The sequence below is a fragment of the Xiphophorus couchianus genome, chromosome 20, assembly GCF_001444195.1.
Source record: "Xiphophorus couchianus chromosome 20, X_couchianus-1.0, whole genome shotgun sequence".
NCBI lineage: Eukaryota > Metazoa > Chordata > Actinopteri > Cyprinodontiformes > Poeciliidae > Xiphophorus > Xiphophorus couchianus.
The window spans coordinates 8382451-8396220 of NC_040247.1; the positions used below are offsets into that span (position 1 = coordinate 8382451).

General features: G+C 37.2%; 2 protein-coding genes across 5 annotated transcripts; one reads left to right on the top strand and one right to left on the bottom strand.

Moving 5' to 3' along the window:
• Positions 1 to 339: 339 nt before the first annotated feature.
• c20h6orf89 (chromosome 20 C6orf89 homolog) lies at positions 340 to 7144 on the top strand. Of its 2 annotated transcripts, none has more exons than XM_028002992.1 (8): positions 340 to 501; positions 2122 to 2385; positions 2484 to 2649; positions 2912 to 3060; positions 3476 to 3618; positions 4511 to 4646; positions 5194 to 5317; positions 5496 to 7144. In XM_028002992.1, the coding sequence occupies exons 2-8, from the start codon at positions 2197 to 2199 to the stop codon at positions 5576 to 5578; spliced, it is 990 nt and encodes a 329-aa protein (XP_027858793.1). In that variant the 5' UTR covers positions 340 to 501; positions 2122 to 2196; the 3' UTR covers positions 5579 to 7144. The 2 variants fall into 2 exon arrangements, with proteins under 2 accessions (XP_027858793.1, XP_027858794.1); XM_028002993.1 differs by lacking the exon at positions 340 to 501 and adding an exon at positions 589 to 702.
• Positions 7145 to 7718: 574 nt separating this feature from the next.
• On the bottom strand, positions 7719 to 13487 carry dram2b (DNA-damage regulated autophagy modulator 2b). 3 transcript variants are annotated; one of them, XM_028002995.1, is made up of 9 exons: positions 13420 to 13487; positions 13269 to 13328; positions 11577 to 11735; positions 11391 to 11458; positions 11143 to 11282; positions 10871 to 11048; positions 9720 to 9802; positions 9009 to 9101; positions 7719 to 8711 (listed from the first exon to the last, which is right to left on the bottom strand). In XM_028002995.1, exons 3-9 carry the CDS (start codon positions 11705 to 11707, stop codon positions 8592 to 8594), a joined length of 813 nt encoding a protein of 270 aa, XP_027858796.1. In that variant the 5' UTR covers positions 11708 to 11735; positions 13269 to 13328; positions 13420 to 13487; the 3' UTR covers positions 7719 to 8591. The 3 variants fall into 3 exon arrangements, with proteins under 3 accessions (XP_027858796.1, XP_027858797.1, XP_027858795.1); XM_028002996.1 differs by having other exon boundaries at positions 11577 to 11730; positions 13420 to 13476; XM_028002994.1 differs by having other exon boundaries at positions 11577 to 11730; positions 13269 to 13460.
• Positions 13488 to 13770: the final 283 nt, after the last annotated feature.

The window sequence follows — 13770 nt, forward strand, 5'->3', positions numbered from 1 at the left end:
TTGATCTCTTCTAAGATTTTTTTAGCATGCCAAAGATGTACCATTGGTATTTTAGTTATTTCCTTTGGAGGATTCTTTGGGGTTTTAAGAGAACATCAAGTCCTCACGTTGGTACTGACCCCTACTTTGATGACTAGTTTAAAGTACAAAAACTCACCTATTTATTTTACATTTTTACATAATCAACACAGATCTATAAAACATGAATTGTGTATTAAGCTATCCGTATTCAATGTTAAAGATTTAATCCAGATTTTAAACCATAGCTGACATGACGTCTGCCAGATGCTGGGAAAAGCGACGAGAAGTGAAATACTTCTTACTCAACTGCTGTGCCGGAAGTTACAAATCGGAAGCCAACTTCACTGACGTCCAGAATGCAGCCATGTCTAAAGGTCTAACTAACGACCTGTAGTTTATTTTACTTAAAAATATAAATATCCATGGCAACGGTGTAAGAAATGGGAATGTTTTTACTACGACGGTGGATTTCACCTTAAGGTGAGGATTTTATTTTCGGGAAATTGTGTCTGTTGAAGTGAGAATCTGATGTTGCTATCAGAGAAGCTAACCTGTCAGATTATTTCGGCTACAGATTTCTGTTTCCATGGTTTTGAATTATTTAATCACACAACAAGCCCTTTTTAAATATGATCTGTGATTAACTGCTTTGGTGAGCACTGTGCCATCGTGTTTGCACCGGTTTGTATATTTGTTGTATAATTATTGTTGACAGGTTCCTGTTTTACTAAATGAGAAGATAGAGCTGTTCTGCTCTATCTTGACATCTCTTCAGACTGTTTACGCTTTTTTGCGCAACAATGGCAATATGGCGCAAAGTGTCACTGGTTTTAAACAGTCCCTTGAGTCATTTTTCTCCGCGGGTTTTGCTTGTTTTATTTACAGTAACACGTCGACATAGGGAGGATATTCTTGTGTGAGAGTGTGTTGGTCATGCTTCTAATACTTAGAGGTCTAAAATCTCTGTTTAAAAAATAAACACACTAATTTAACCATTCTCACTACAGATTAAGCGGACAACATAACATCTTAATCAAGTTCCCCTAAGTAAAACGTGTCTATTTGATCCCTCTTTTGCATTTTTACATGTAAAAAAAAACTTTTACAATGCTTTGTTGTGTACAGTTTAATGCATGCTGGTTGCTTCACATGCATTTTTTTGTCAGGTTGTCAGCTTTTCATTCAACTGAATACCCTACTTTTAACAAAGCATTGGAAACTCAAGAGATAAAACTTGTTTCTGAATGAAGAGAACAAGTAGATGGGGTACAGGTAGATGTTGAAAGTCCTTAAAGTGTGCAAAACAACAGTGTGTGTGTTTTCATTATGTGAACCAACATTATGGACCAGGCAATGTCCAGATACAGTATTGGGTAAGCATGATCAGCTGAGGTTTGTAAGTCAAAAGTTTTGACCCAAACTTTTGTTTTCTGTATTGGATTTACATTTTCTTTCTTCTTTCCTTCTTTTTTATTTCTTTACCTCTGTCATGATTTTTATGACATTTTGTATATTTGTGTGGTTTTAATGATTTTACTTTGGATTTTTATTGTTTGTAACTCTGATTTTGTATTTATGAGTTTTTACACAGCATTTGAGAAAAAATAATTCTCACAGCCAACCATGGTGGTGGTAGTGTGGTGATGTAGGCCTTCTTTACTTATTCAGTACTTGAATTGAAGTCTGAGTGTCTGTCAGTCAAGGCCCTGAATGACTTGCAAAAACGTTTTAGAGGGACATGGTCATTGCTAAACTTAAGTCTGATTTATATCTCATGACATTACCTTTAACATGGCATTCATCCTTGAAAACCCTCAAGTGTGGCTAAATAAAAATGCTGTAAGTCTAACTCTTAGTCAAAGTCCTGACTTAAATTTGCTTGAGACCATCAGCAGACCATTCTTACAGGTTATAAGGTGTCCTCTGCCTGATGTTAAAATTTCTTTGATTGATTGTCTGAAATGTAAAAAAAACAGAAATTAGTATTGATAATAAAAAATAATAATAATAACCACTGACATAGAGGGATTACAAGCCAATAAAGACCAACTATAATGTATAGTTTAGAGAAGGTGGTCACAACCTTTGGTTTCTTAACAGGTGAGGTGACACCATGATCCTGATTCTCTGCACCAGCTGAAAACTGACGTGTTTGACAACAAAACTGCTGTCACTATGGGGACAGCAACAAGCGAGCCATGTATCTACGACAAACTGTCTGAGAGCATCGACATCCTCCGCCAATCAGGTTACCGCTATGGCATGTCAGAGAGAGAAATTGAGAGATTCATCAAGCAGGTCCTGGAGACCAACGAGCCAAGAAGAGAGCCTCCACAATTCCCCATTCTAAGAGCCACCATTAAGGTGAAAAACCTGGGGATAACATAACATTCTTGTAATGTCTAACTGTACGGTAGAATGAATGGTTTCTCAATGTTTTAACATCTTTTGTTTTTGTGCAGTTTCTGGTTGCTGTGGGCTTCCTGCTGGTGGTGGTGCTGGCCTTCAACTACCAGCAGAGCTCCCCCCAGTTGGGACTGGTAAATCTGGGCTGTTGCAACCGGTCGTCCCCCCTTAGCCATATCCGCCTGCTCTCTCTTCCTATTGCCAAGAAGTACAACCTGCAAGGTGGGAAGCTTTGTAGCTCTTACAAAATGCAAACTTCCAGAAGGCTTGTAACAATCGGATCTTAATTTGGGACAAATAGCTTCTGTATCTTGGTGCACAATTTTATAAATTTAGGAGTCTTTCTGCTATATTATGTGTCATCCAGTTTAAGGAATCTACTGGAGCTGTAAATATTAATTCCTAAAGTGACTAAATTGACTTTGAGGTCCAGGAGGTTTTTAACGTCAAACTCTGATTTTCATCTTGTGTTTGTGTGTGGCAGGTTTTCATGAGTGGTGGAGTGCTGGTTCTCTCCGGCAGAGTCTGGTTAACTGTTCGGGATGCGCAGAAATCTCCTCCGTGCTGGAAGTCCCAGAAAGCCTCAGGGGAACTGTGACTCTGCGACGGGGACCTCAGCTGGTCCTGCTGAAGGTCAGAGCTCCATTTGATCAAGAGTAGCCATCTGTTGAGTCGCCCATTGTTGCTTTTGGATATTTGGTGCTATCAGAGCCTACTTTAAATTTGTTTGGAAGTATTTTTTCCCAGTTTTTTGAATAATCTTTAGATTTTTTTTTCCTGATAAAAAGGATAAACAAGGGTCTGCTGAATTTAATATAAACACAATGATGTGGCCACAACTTGTGGTGATTACAGTTTGACACAAACTGACACATTTGAATTGTGTTTTCAAGAGTGTAATGGATCCGATTTTTTTCAAACTCATTTTCAAAAATGCACATTGATCAGATATAAATTAAATAAAAACTGCAGCAATAATACTCATTCTCATTAGACATTTTGTTGTAAATTCATAGTCTTTTTTATTCATCAACACTGTCGTCTGCAGGGCGGGGAGTCTCTCAGTATCCAGCGGCAGCAGCTGGAGGCGCTCTACTTAGCCCATTCAGGCTCCATGTCAATTCTGCTGGAGGAGGACAGCGGTCTCCATAGCGGCCTCCCTCAGGGACCTGCCAACTTCACCCTCCTCTGGTGTGAATCTGTGCCATTTTAGCACATGGATATGCTTTGATTAAATTGTTTCATTGTCTTGCTGAAAGGTGAACCTCAGCACCAGTCTGATGGATGAACCTCTAATGGGTTCATGAATTGTGATATTTGACTCCATCCATCTTCCCATTAACTCTAAAGAGTTTTCTTGTTTCTGCTGAAGAAAGGCCTCTCCTAAAGCATGACTCTGTCCCCATCATGTACAAAACTGGAATAGTGTGGTCAGTGTTATGTGCAGATTTAGCTTTGTACCAGATATTGCATCTTACATGTTAGTCAGAAGGTCTTATTTTGGCCTCATGTGACCAGAGCACCTTCTTCCAAATGGTAATTGAGAGTTCACTTGTTTCAAAAATGCCTTTCTTTTTGCTTTCCCTCCATAAATGCCTGATTTATGAAGTAGACAGCTAATAGTTTTCATGTCGACAGATTTTCCACCTCAGCTATAGATCTTTGCAGCTCCTCCATAGTTACCATCAGGATCTCGGCTGCATCTCTGATTAGCATTTTCCTCGCTGGGTTTGTCAGTCTGTGTGAACAGCTATGTGTTTGTACGTCTGCTGATGTGTCACGGCTTTTTTTTAAAGTTAAAAGTTTGAGATGTTGCTAATAGTTTAAAATTGACGTTCCTTTATTTAACTTTATAAAGTACAAATATATTACTATTAAATATAGCATTTATTTATATGTGATTTAATTTAAAAAACTAGACTTAATTCATTCATGATTTAATAAATTATTTAATTTTCCTGTGCTGAAGCACATTGTCAGGAATCTGTCCTGACTGCCAGGACATATTCTAGAGAATATTGGAAAAATATGCATATGATCAATACACAAGTTTTGATCAAATTGAATGTCTTTGTACCTACAGGAGGTTCAGTTCTGGAACCAGAGAAAAAGTGTTGAGATGGCTCTTCCCAAAGGCTGAGCTCTGCCCCCTGCTGGACAGCGCTGGGACCATCCTCCAGCGATGCCTGGTCATCCACAGCACAAACTCTCAAAGCAAGGCAAGTGAAGCTTGGCCTAGAATCTGAGTGAAGTACTAAACAAGAATTACAGATACTGAAGGGAAAATATTAGGGTAAAAAATACCACACAAAATATCTAATATATTGATTTAAGAAGTAAAGATTAATCATTTTTAAAAAGTAATGGAAACATTTCTCTTAAATCTTTAGAATTTATTTTAAACTTTTCAGAATAAAATGCATTGTTCACATAAACTACTAAGAGCATTAACGAAATGGTTACAGATACAGAAATTACGCATGCCTTAGACCAGGGGTGGGCAACTCCAGGCCTCGAGGGCCGGACTCCTGCAACTTTTAGATGCATCTCTACTTCAACACACCTGAGTCAAATAATGAGGTCATTAGCAGGACTCTGGAGAACCTGACTGCACTTGGGAGGTGATTCAGCTGCTGGATTCAAGTGTGTTGGACCAGGGAGACTTGCAAGAGTTGCAGGACACCGGCCCTCGAGGACCAGGATTGCCCACCCCTGCCTTAGACTGTCTCTCTGAGATGTCATCGTTATGTGCTGCTGATGTTTCAGGGTGTCAGGGTCCTGGGTTGGCTGGTGGTGGGGGAGGGGCTGCCAACAGTGCGAGTTGTGCCTGTTCAGCGATGCCAGAAACACTGCAGCTCCTTCAACCTTTGGCTGTCACCTGGAGACATGGGTAACTCCTGCTGCAGACACACATTTAAACTCCTTTAGACAACAATAAAAATGTTTTGTGTTAACAGATTAAATTAGATTTGAAAGGTTTTTTTTGGATCTGTCCCTCTTTATTCGCTATAGATTTCTTCTCATTCTGACCCAATCTCTGTCTTGATTGTTGCCTTCTTTTTCTGCAGTGTATGCGGACCCCCGGTACTGGCAGATGGAGTTGTTCCCCGGACGTGGCCAGAACATCATTTGTGACGGCACAACCTTTTAGCCTTCAGATGGGCAGAGTTCAGGACTTGGGTGTAACACACAAAGCACCTTTGAATGTTTGGAGCTTGTTGGCCTGTGTGTGCCCATTTTCTGCCCATTGTTGCCTTTTAACACCAACAATATTTTGTTTATAGCACATTTTTGGTCTGATATGCCTCTGAGAACTGAAACCAACTGCACACAAGGAGATCAGGTAGGGGAGAAAAAATAAGCTCCTGCAAGATTTTCTTAAGAGTGCAGGTCAGAGGAATAAGGAGACTTATTCTTTAGCTGAACTGTTGAAAATTCATCTGTGCTCGTGCCACAGCTTCTAGCTGATTTCTAGCAATTAAGAGAGAAAAAATCTCTAAAATTACTGGAGGTGTCACTGATTAAAAAGGTAATAACACTGGTCCTAGACCCGGGGAATCACTGCCACTATTTGCATCCTGTTCAGTGACTTGAAACAATTTTTGTTGCAGTCAGATCCACTTCAGTGGAAGAATAAAATTAAGTGAAATTAAGAATGAGTACATGAGGTTGTTTTGTTTTTTATATGCCACCGCTGGAAAATGTTTTTTAACATGTAGACTGACCATTATTATGCAGACACTGAAATCAGCCAAGCTCATCTTGTGATAATTACATCTACAATTTATCTGAGTGATTAATTTGGTCCTAATCATTTGCAATATTGTGCAAAAAAATTAGCTTTAAGCAGTCCTGCCAGTCAAGCTCCAACAACCTATTTTCCTAATTGTGATGTGATGTTTCTGCCTGAATAAAAACGTAATCATCTTTTTGTTCCATACTATTCTTCAGATACAACCCTCCATGAGCATAACCTGCTCACAAAATACATATGCACATGTTCCAAGTTATTTTCTATTCTTTTAGATTATTTTTTTCTTGCAGTCTATGCTTGCAGGTTACATGCAAATAACTGCAATTTTATTGCATTTTAGAATGTAAAATAGTTTTCTGCATTATTTACATTGTGTAAATTTAGAACAAAATATTAAACAAGGAGGCAAGAGATGTAATGTGATGTTTAATCACAAATAAAACGGAACTTATATTTTGAGTGTAATTAAGACAGAGCTTTAAATGTAAAATTAACTTCAGTGAAGATGGTAAAGAGCCCCACTGCTCTGGTTCTTACTTGAAGAGTGTAAACGGTAAGTTTATGTCTGGACGGGTTATTCTGGAGAAAACGCATCTGATCCCCTTTTGAATGGAAGCAGTTATGGCAACATGTTACACTAAGTTACCACACAGTTTAAAGAGGGGAGCATTTTAATTTGATGTGTTTTACAAAGCTGCTTCTCCAGATTCAGGGTGGTTATTGGATGTTGTGACTTTAAAAGAAATATACTATAATATATATTTGATTGTTGCTGCTGAGTTTTGGGACAAGGTGGGAGTGGAGGTTAATATTGCATGTAAGATCCATAATTAAGTTTAAATCTGTTTGCCGAACAGAAGTTCTGCATTTTAGAACAGAAAATTACCACAGCAGAAACAAATATTTAAACTGCATTAGAAATGTAATTGTTTATGACAAAATAAAAAAGGATGTTCAGCTTTCTTCTGTGTGGCATTATTTTAGTTCTGGAGTATTAACATATTTTACTTGTTTCCATTGTGTGTTATCCTTTTATTTATAGCATATTGCATTACTCTAAATAGTGTGCATAAATGATTTGATGGTAGTGCAAAATAAAATGTTTATATAAACTCAGTTGTTTTTACCTGACACCTACTGTAAGTTTACAGGTCAAGAGCTATAAGCCTAATCATGTTCGTAGTGCATCAAAACATCCAATTTCAGTCAATAAAGTGTAATATTTCAGATATCAAAGTTCTAGTTTGCAGAGCAAATAGATTAACTTATTTTCTTTAAAAAGAAACCTCAGGATTAATTTTGAAGTTGCCTTCTACTTCAAAGTTGAAGTGATTTGCACTGTTATTTTAGCTTTGCAGCATAACCCTATCAGACTGAGGTTAACTATAATGCATGCTACCTGTACAAGCACGCATATGCATTACACTATTGTGTAAAAGGTGTTGAAATAAATTAGACGATAATTGTATCACAACTTATTTTTTTCTTAAAATTTAATTTCTTTTTCTGTATTGAATATGTGCACTCAAATAAAATGTTGAAAGTTTCAACAGTTTTTATTGCTACTCCAATAAAATATTAAATAATTTGATGACTTATTACACATCTTTACCACAGGTGCAAATAAATGTGGTCAGTGCTAAATATATCATAAAAGGGAGTCATATCCCACTAGCATTACAGTGCAAATAAAACATTTATTCATACTCACTGACAGCTGGTATGTAAATGTTAGAATACCAACACCATTAATCCCTAAATTAATAAAGTCTGTGCTCAGATAAGCAAAAAAAAAAAAAAAACAAGATTAAAAAGAATTTATATACATTGATTAAAAATGTAAGAAATCCATGAATACATTTGGATACAGTTTTGCCAGGCCAATTATGGCTTACAACAGGGTCTAAGACAATATTTAGTAATTGTAGTTAAATGACTTAACAGTTTAATACTATTTATTTAAAATGTAAGCTAAGTAATCAAGCACTGCTTTGCATCATGGTACAGATACGTTGAGAATAGTGTAACTGAATAAATATCTGCATTGTGATTGTCAGTTTAGTGAAGCACAAATAATAAAAACAACTTGCTTGTTTGGTTACACGGGTTTTAGTTATTATACCCATTAAGAGATCTCTTACGACAAACAAGACAAAGACCTTCTTATGGTGTGAGCAGCTCAAACTTAACGCTACCCTCTGCAGATTACAGCAGGTGAGCAAATCTCTGAGTCAGATCGCTTCTGAATCTCAGTATCTGACTATATACACAGTACAATAAGACAGAGGTGACATCATGATGCCCTGACCCCTTAAAGGTCTCTGCATATTCTTTATAAAACCAAACTTCAAATTTGCTAAGAACAAGCAAAGCAAATCTGAAGCAGACTCGGCTGCAGCTGCATTTTGTGTCACGTTGTTCCTGCCAGCAGTGGAGAAGTTTCGGACGGTCTGTTCTGACGAGAAGGTGGAACAGTCCCGTCGTACAGATGGCTGCTCTGGAAAACTGCTACTGCTCGCAAGTTTATTTTCTGAAGAAAAGAATAAAAAAGAAGAAATGTTCAGCTTATGAAACGAGATTAGATTATGTATTTTATCAGCTTATAGCAAACAACAGTGCCCTCTTTGTCCCTGCTTGTCCCAGCTGAACAGCTTGATATATAAAACATTCGACACAATGAGGTTTTTTCTTCTACTCTCATCTTTTTTATGTCTCACTGCAAACACGGAGTCGCATTTTAAAATTAGTTTTCACAATTATGCTTCATGTTTTTTAATTGTCATCATGTCTTATGAGCACTGTGGTGTAAAACAGCAGGAACAACTACCTGAAAATCTCTGATGTAAGTGAGGAAGAAGCTGATGAAGGAAAAGGCCAGGAACCACTCAGACACCGTGCTGACAAGATGTGGCACGTAGCCCTAAAAGACGACAACACAAACATTAATGCAACAAAATGGACAATTTTTTGTTCCATTTTATCTGGAATGGAACACATTAATCTAATACTTAAGTACAAGTATTAGATTAGATTTAGTTTTTGCTCTGGTTTAAGCTGTAGGTTTATTATCTGTTTGTGTCTGAACATTCCTCAGTCCCTCCAGTATTTCCTGATTGTTTTTGCAATTTTTTGCAATCATAATCACTGATTTTGTGGTGCTACTTCAAAAATATCTCTAAGGTATTTTGCAATATTTGCATTTATGTATGATTGTAAATGTAGCTTTTTGTTACTCAACTGATATCAAGTAAGGCTGAGGTAGAAGGTAGAAGAATTAAGAAATCCTGCCACCTGCAGATGGGAGTTAGTAGTCACTTCAAAACAAACGTTTTTAATAATTTTTGTAAACTTAAAATTATGCTTTAAAACAAATCCATTGATCTGCTGATTTTGTGTGAATTTTCGTGATCGCAGAATTGCGAAAAACTGGAGAGACTGATTAGTATCTGTAAATGATCACTTTAGCTTCAGTGCCACAATCTGAACTGCATGGATGTAAAATATATAATAAATACTAATAATTCTGATGCTAACTGACCGGTTCTCCTGGGATCCAGTGTAGCTTACGGGGTACATCCACTCCTGACAGACTGCTGTACATGATGACTGATGATACAAACACTGACCGACTGTTAAGGAAAACAACTCGAAATGAGCAATTCAGATCTTCAGGTAAAACATCTGTTGCTTCTTTAATTTTGAGAGACACAGTTCCCTCATTATTACTTCTAACCAACTTCAAAGCATGCATTTATATGTGTCAATAAACGTATGAGAACTCACAATCAGTCAGTTTCCCATTGAGCAAAACTGGTAGGTGATTGGAACGTCAAATACTGAGAAAACAGTTTGTTTTTACCTATTTATTAAATGCATCAAAATTTATAGATTGAAAAATTCCCACAGTTTTTCAGTCGAACAATACATCAAACCTAAATGTGCACTTTCATGGACTTTTTTGGGTTTTGATGCATGAATTGAGATAATCTTGACTTAGATTTGTTGTTTAATTTAAAGTTACAATCTCTATAAAAATGCCTGCAGCAGATTATTTTGTATTTTTATGTGTTTTTGTATCTAGAACAAATTGGTATCACTGAAGAAAAATCAGAAATCACTATCAGACAAGAAATGCCTCATTGGTGCATCCCTCATTTTTGTACATTGGAAAGGAGGCAGAATTTCAGATTATCAATTTCTACTGTCCCTGAATGCACCATTAATAGCATAAATGATCAACGGTCCTGAAAGTTAACTTTTAAAAACTTAACTTTTAAATAAAACTCCTGAGCAATGGGTCAGCAGTTAGTCAATTATTCCAAAATTACATCTTTGGCTTCATGTTTTATAATGTTGGTCAGTTTCACACATAACGTCCATATTATTTTGTCCAAAAGTGTGATAATAACTTCATACTACACTTACAATTGAAACAAAAGGCTAAGAAAGACAGTAAAAGCTTGATTTTTCAGTCCCTAAAATGAGTTGCGAAAAAATCAACTTCAAAGAGAAGCAACACAACAGGCTTTTGTTCTGGAATCTTAATGGATTCCGACTAAACCATGTCACAGATATTTCATTAAGGCCACAGGAATTTCTGTCATCAAGTGAAAAATTGGTATCATATTTCTTCTTTCATGTGATTGCTACATATGTGTTTCAGAACTGACAGAGGGAATTTAAGGATACTGCTGATGATGCTGCCCAGGGTCCAGACCAGGATGGTGAGACGAACCACAAATGTGGTCTTGCTGTGGATGTGAGGCTGCATGTAATGCGACATCAGCGTTTGAACCAGGATGTAGATCGCTCCGACACCGAATGTCAAAATTGCCCCCACCAGGTGCATGGGGAAAAAGGTTGTCTTCTGCTCAGAGAGGGATGCATAAATCTTTAGCTGACCCATTCAATATTTCAGATATTAAAAGAGCTCAAACTGATCCCAGAACAGCAACACTCACCTGGAAGTTGGCCACCACACACATCCCAAAGGAGCTCATCCAGCCGAGGAGTAGCCCAACGAAGTTCAGTCTTCGGAGTTTGACCTCGTCATCGAGAAGAGCCTCCACTTGCTTGTAACGCACATACACCGTGGCAATGCCTGTAAACGGCATTCACACAGAGAGGGAGTAATGTTAAAAAAAATGTCTACTGTTGTGTAGGTCCCTCTGACAATAAAGAATGAGAGTGCAGATCCACATAGCTTTACCTAAAAAAGCTGAAACATCCATCATGATCCCGAACACACACCTCTCCGGTGCCAATGTTCCTGTGTCGCTGCAAGAAAGAAAAAAAACCATGATATATTATTTTAAATCCCTTTGACTTTTTTGTTTTCTGTCATAGGACCCAACATATTGGGTATGAAGAACCAAGACATTCTCCCAGTTCTGACCTGATGTAAGGCACCAGAGGGTCCACATGTCTCAGCACCACCGCTGTGATGTAGGCAAAGACGAAGGACGCCACCGTCCAAACAACCAGAGCAGCGGGCAGGAGGCAGAGACCCTGCTGGAACCACCACATGGTGTCCTCACAGCTTCTTCACACTGTGCTGCGAGAAACACGGTCATTAATACCATCATTAGGGTTGTTTTTTTATTATGGGTGATATGGCTCACTGCCATATCACCCATAACACATAACTGTTATGTGTTATGGGTGATATACCCATGGCGTCACCGTCTGAGGTTACAGCACAAATATTTATCACCATTTCCAGTCAATAAGAAGTGAGAGGCACCGTGTTGTACAGAGTGCAAGATCTGTAATAAAATATGGCTCTAGATGGGTCTATTTTACTGCAATTATGCATTCTTTAAAACACAGTTTCGATTAGCAAATCCTATTATGAAAAAACAGAAAAGAAAACAACAACAAAAAAAAAACAACAAAGAGGGAGAGTCTTAGTCTAATTTAAAAACACGTTAAATCTTGACTTCCTTCATTTTTGGGAACTGTTGTGTCGGTGTCATTTATGAAAACCAGCCACCACAGAAACAGTTTCTTCCCCCAGGCTCTAACAAACTAGATGACCACTTTCACCATTCTGCTGTGAAACAAAACGAGCACATTTGCACTAACACAACCTGCTTTTCTTTTTTGCTTTTTCTTACAAAACAATGGCAGTGCATACATCAATATGTACACATTGTTCCATTTGTCCTTCATGTTATTTTCTCTAAAATGTATATGTTTATATTTATTCGCTGTATGTTGTCTGAGTGAGAAAGTCAAATTTCTTCTTTATGTACACAATTTTTTTAGTTTTCCAGGTAATGTGAGAGAGATGTCTTATCAGATAGTGGAAATGTCAATATTCTGTTTTTCTCAAGAATTTAAAGCTACTGGCTCCTACTTTCTTTTCTTTTAAATTATAAATAGTTTGGGGTTAAAATATCCACATTGGGGCTTAAAGATGAATACAATGAATGACATTTGATATTAGCTTTCAGCTTATCTGATCAACTAAAAATCTAAAGCAAAACTAAACGTCTTGCTATGTATCAAAGTATTGTTTTGAACCCATAAAAAACAAATCACCTGACTTCCAGTCACAAGGTATTTATTTTTATTTTGTTTGACACCGTAGCAGAAATGAGTTAAACTCGAAGGACAACATGCAGTTAAGTGTGTCAGGTTTCACTTCCCCATTCTCACGAAAAGAAACCTTTTTTTATTAAAGTGTCAAAAAACGAGGCTATAAATGCATAGACTTAAACATTGCAAATAAAGGCAGCTTAACAGCTTTACAAAATATATACTCTGAAGGAAATCGAGAGAAAGCACATTAAACCAACTTATCACTTTAACAAGCAAATTAGCTCAAAAATGAGGATGTTTTCAAACTATTGCAATACCTCCTTAGGCGAAATAAGATTAGTTTTGTTGTGTTTCCATTAAATTCTAACAAACGACTGCACACTATGTTACAATATTTACTGTGTATCATATGTTAATATTTTTAAGTTAATTACATATCATGCACAGTAGATTGTTTTTGTAAGTCAACATTCTTAAATGTCACATAATTGTAGAGAAAAGTTCCTGTATTCGGTACCACCTCGGTAAAAATAATGAAACTCACGTTATTCCAGTCTTCCAGGGAACATAACCTTCCTGCGCTGCAACAGCAACCTGGAAAAGACTATCTTGAAAACAAATAGAGGTTCGGACTTTCTTTAGCTATTAATTATACTCCTTCAAACGTAAAGCATCTGTTTTAAGTTTTTTAATACCCCACGCAACGTCCGCCGCCCGCTTCCTCCTTTGGTGAGCTACGCATGCGCACATAAATATTCAAGTGGAATTTTTTTTTGTCCTGTGCGCTGCCTGGCAGGCAGGGCTGAGCTTAGTCAAAAACCGATTCGTAAAGGAATAATTAGCTCAGAAAATTGAGCTAATTAATTAGCTATATAATAAATATATTATATAGCTAATTGTGTGTATATATATATATATATACACAATTTTGCACACATAATTTTAGTGCCACTGGGAAGTTCGTTTTAGTCATTTTCAATAGGAAAAACTTGGGTTTTAAAAATTTGCTGCACACTGATTGCGATGCATTATAGCATGTATTTTTA

Coding starts and splice junctions, on each gene's coding strand:
- c20h6orf89 (XM_028002992.1), top strand. CDS start 2,197: ATGGGGACAGCAACAAGCGAGCCATGTATCTACGACAAACTGTCTGAG. Junction 3,061..3,475: donor CTCAGCTGGTCCTGCTGAAG/GTCAGAGCTCCA, acceptor TGTCGTCTGCAG/GGCGGGGAGTCTCTCAGTAT. Junction 4,647..5,193: donor GCACAAACTCTCAAAGCAAG/GCAAGTGAAGCT, acceptor CTGATGTTTCAG/GGTGTCAGGGTCCTGGGTTG.
- dram2b (XM_028002995.1), bottom strand. CDS start 11,707: ATGTGGTGGTTCCAGCAGGGTCTCTGCCTCCTGCCCGCTGCTCTGGTT. Junction 11,459..11,576: donor CCTCTGGTGCCTTACATCAG/GTCAGAACTGGG, acceptor TCTTTCTTGCAG/CGACACAGGAACATTGGCAC. Junction 11,049..11,142: donor GTGTGGTGGCCAACTTCCAG/GTGAGTGTTGCT, acceptor CTCTCTGAGCAG/AAGACAACCTTTTTCCCCAT.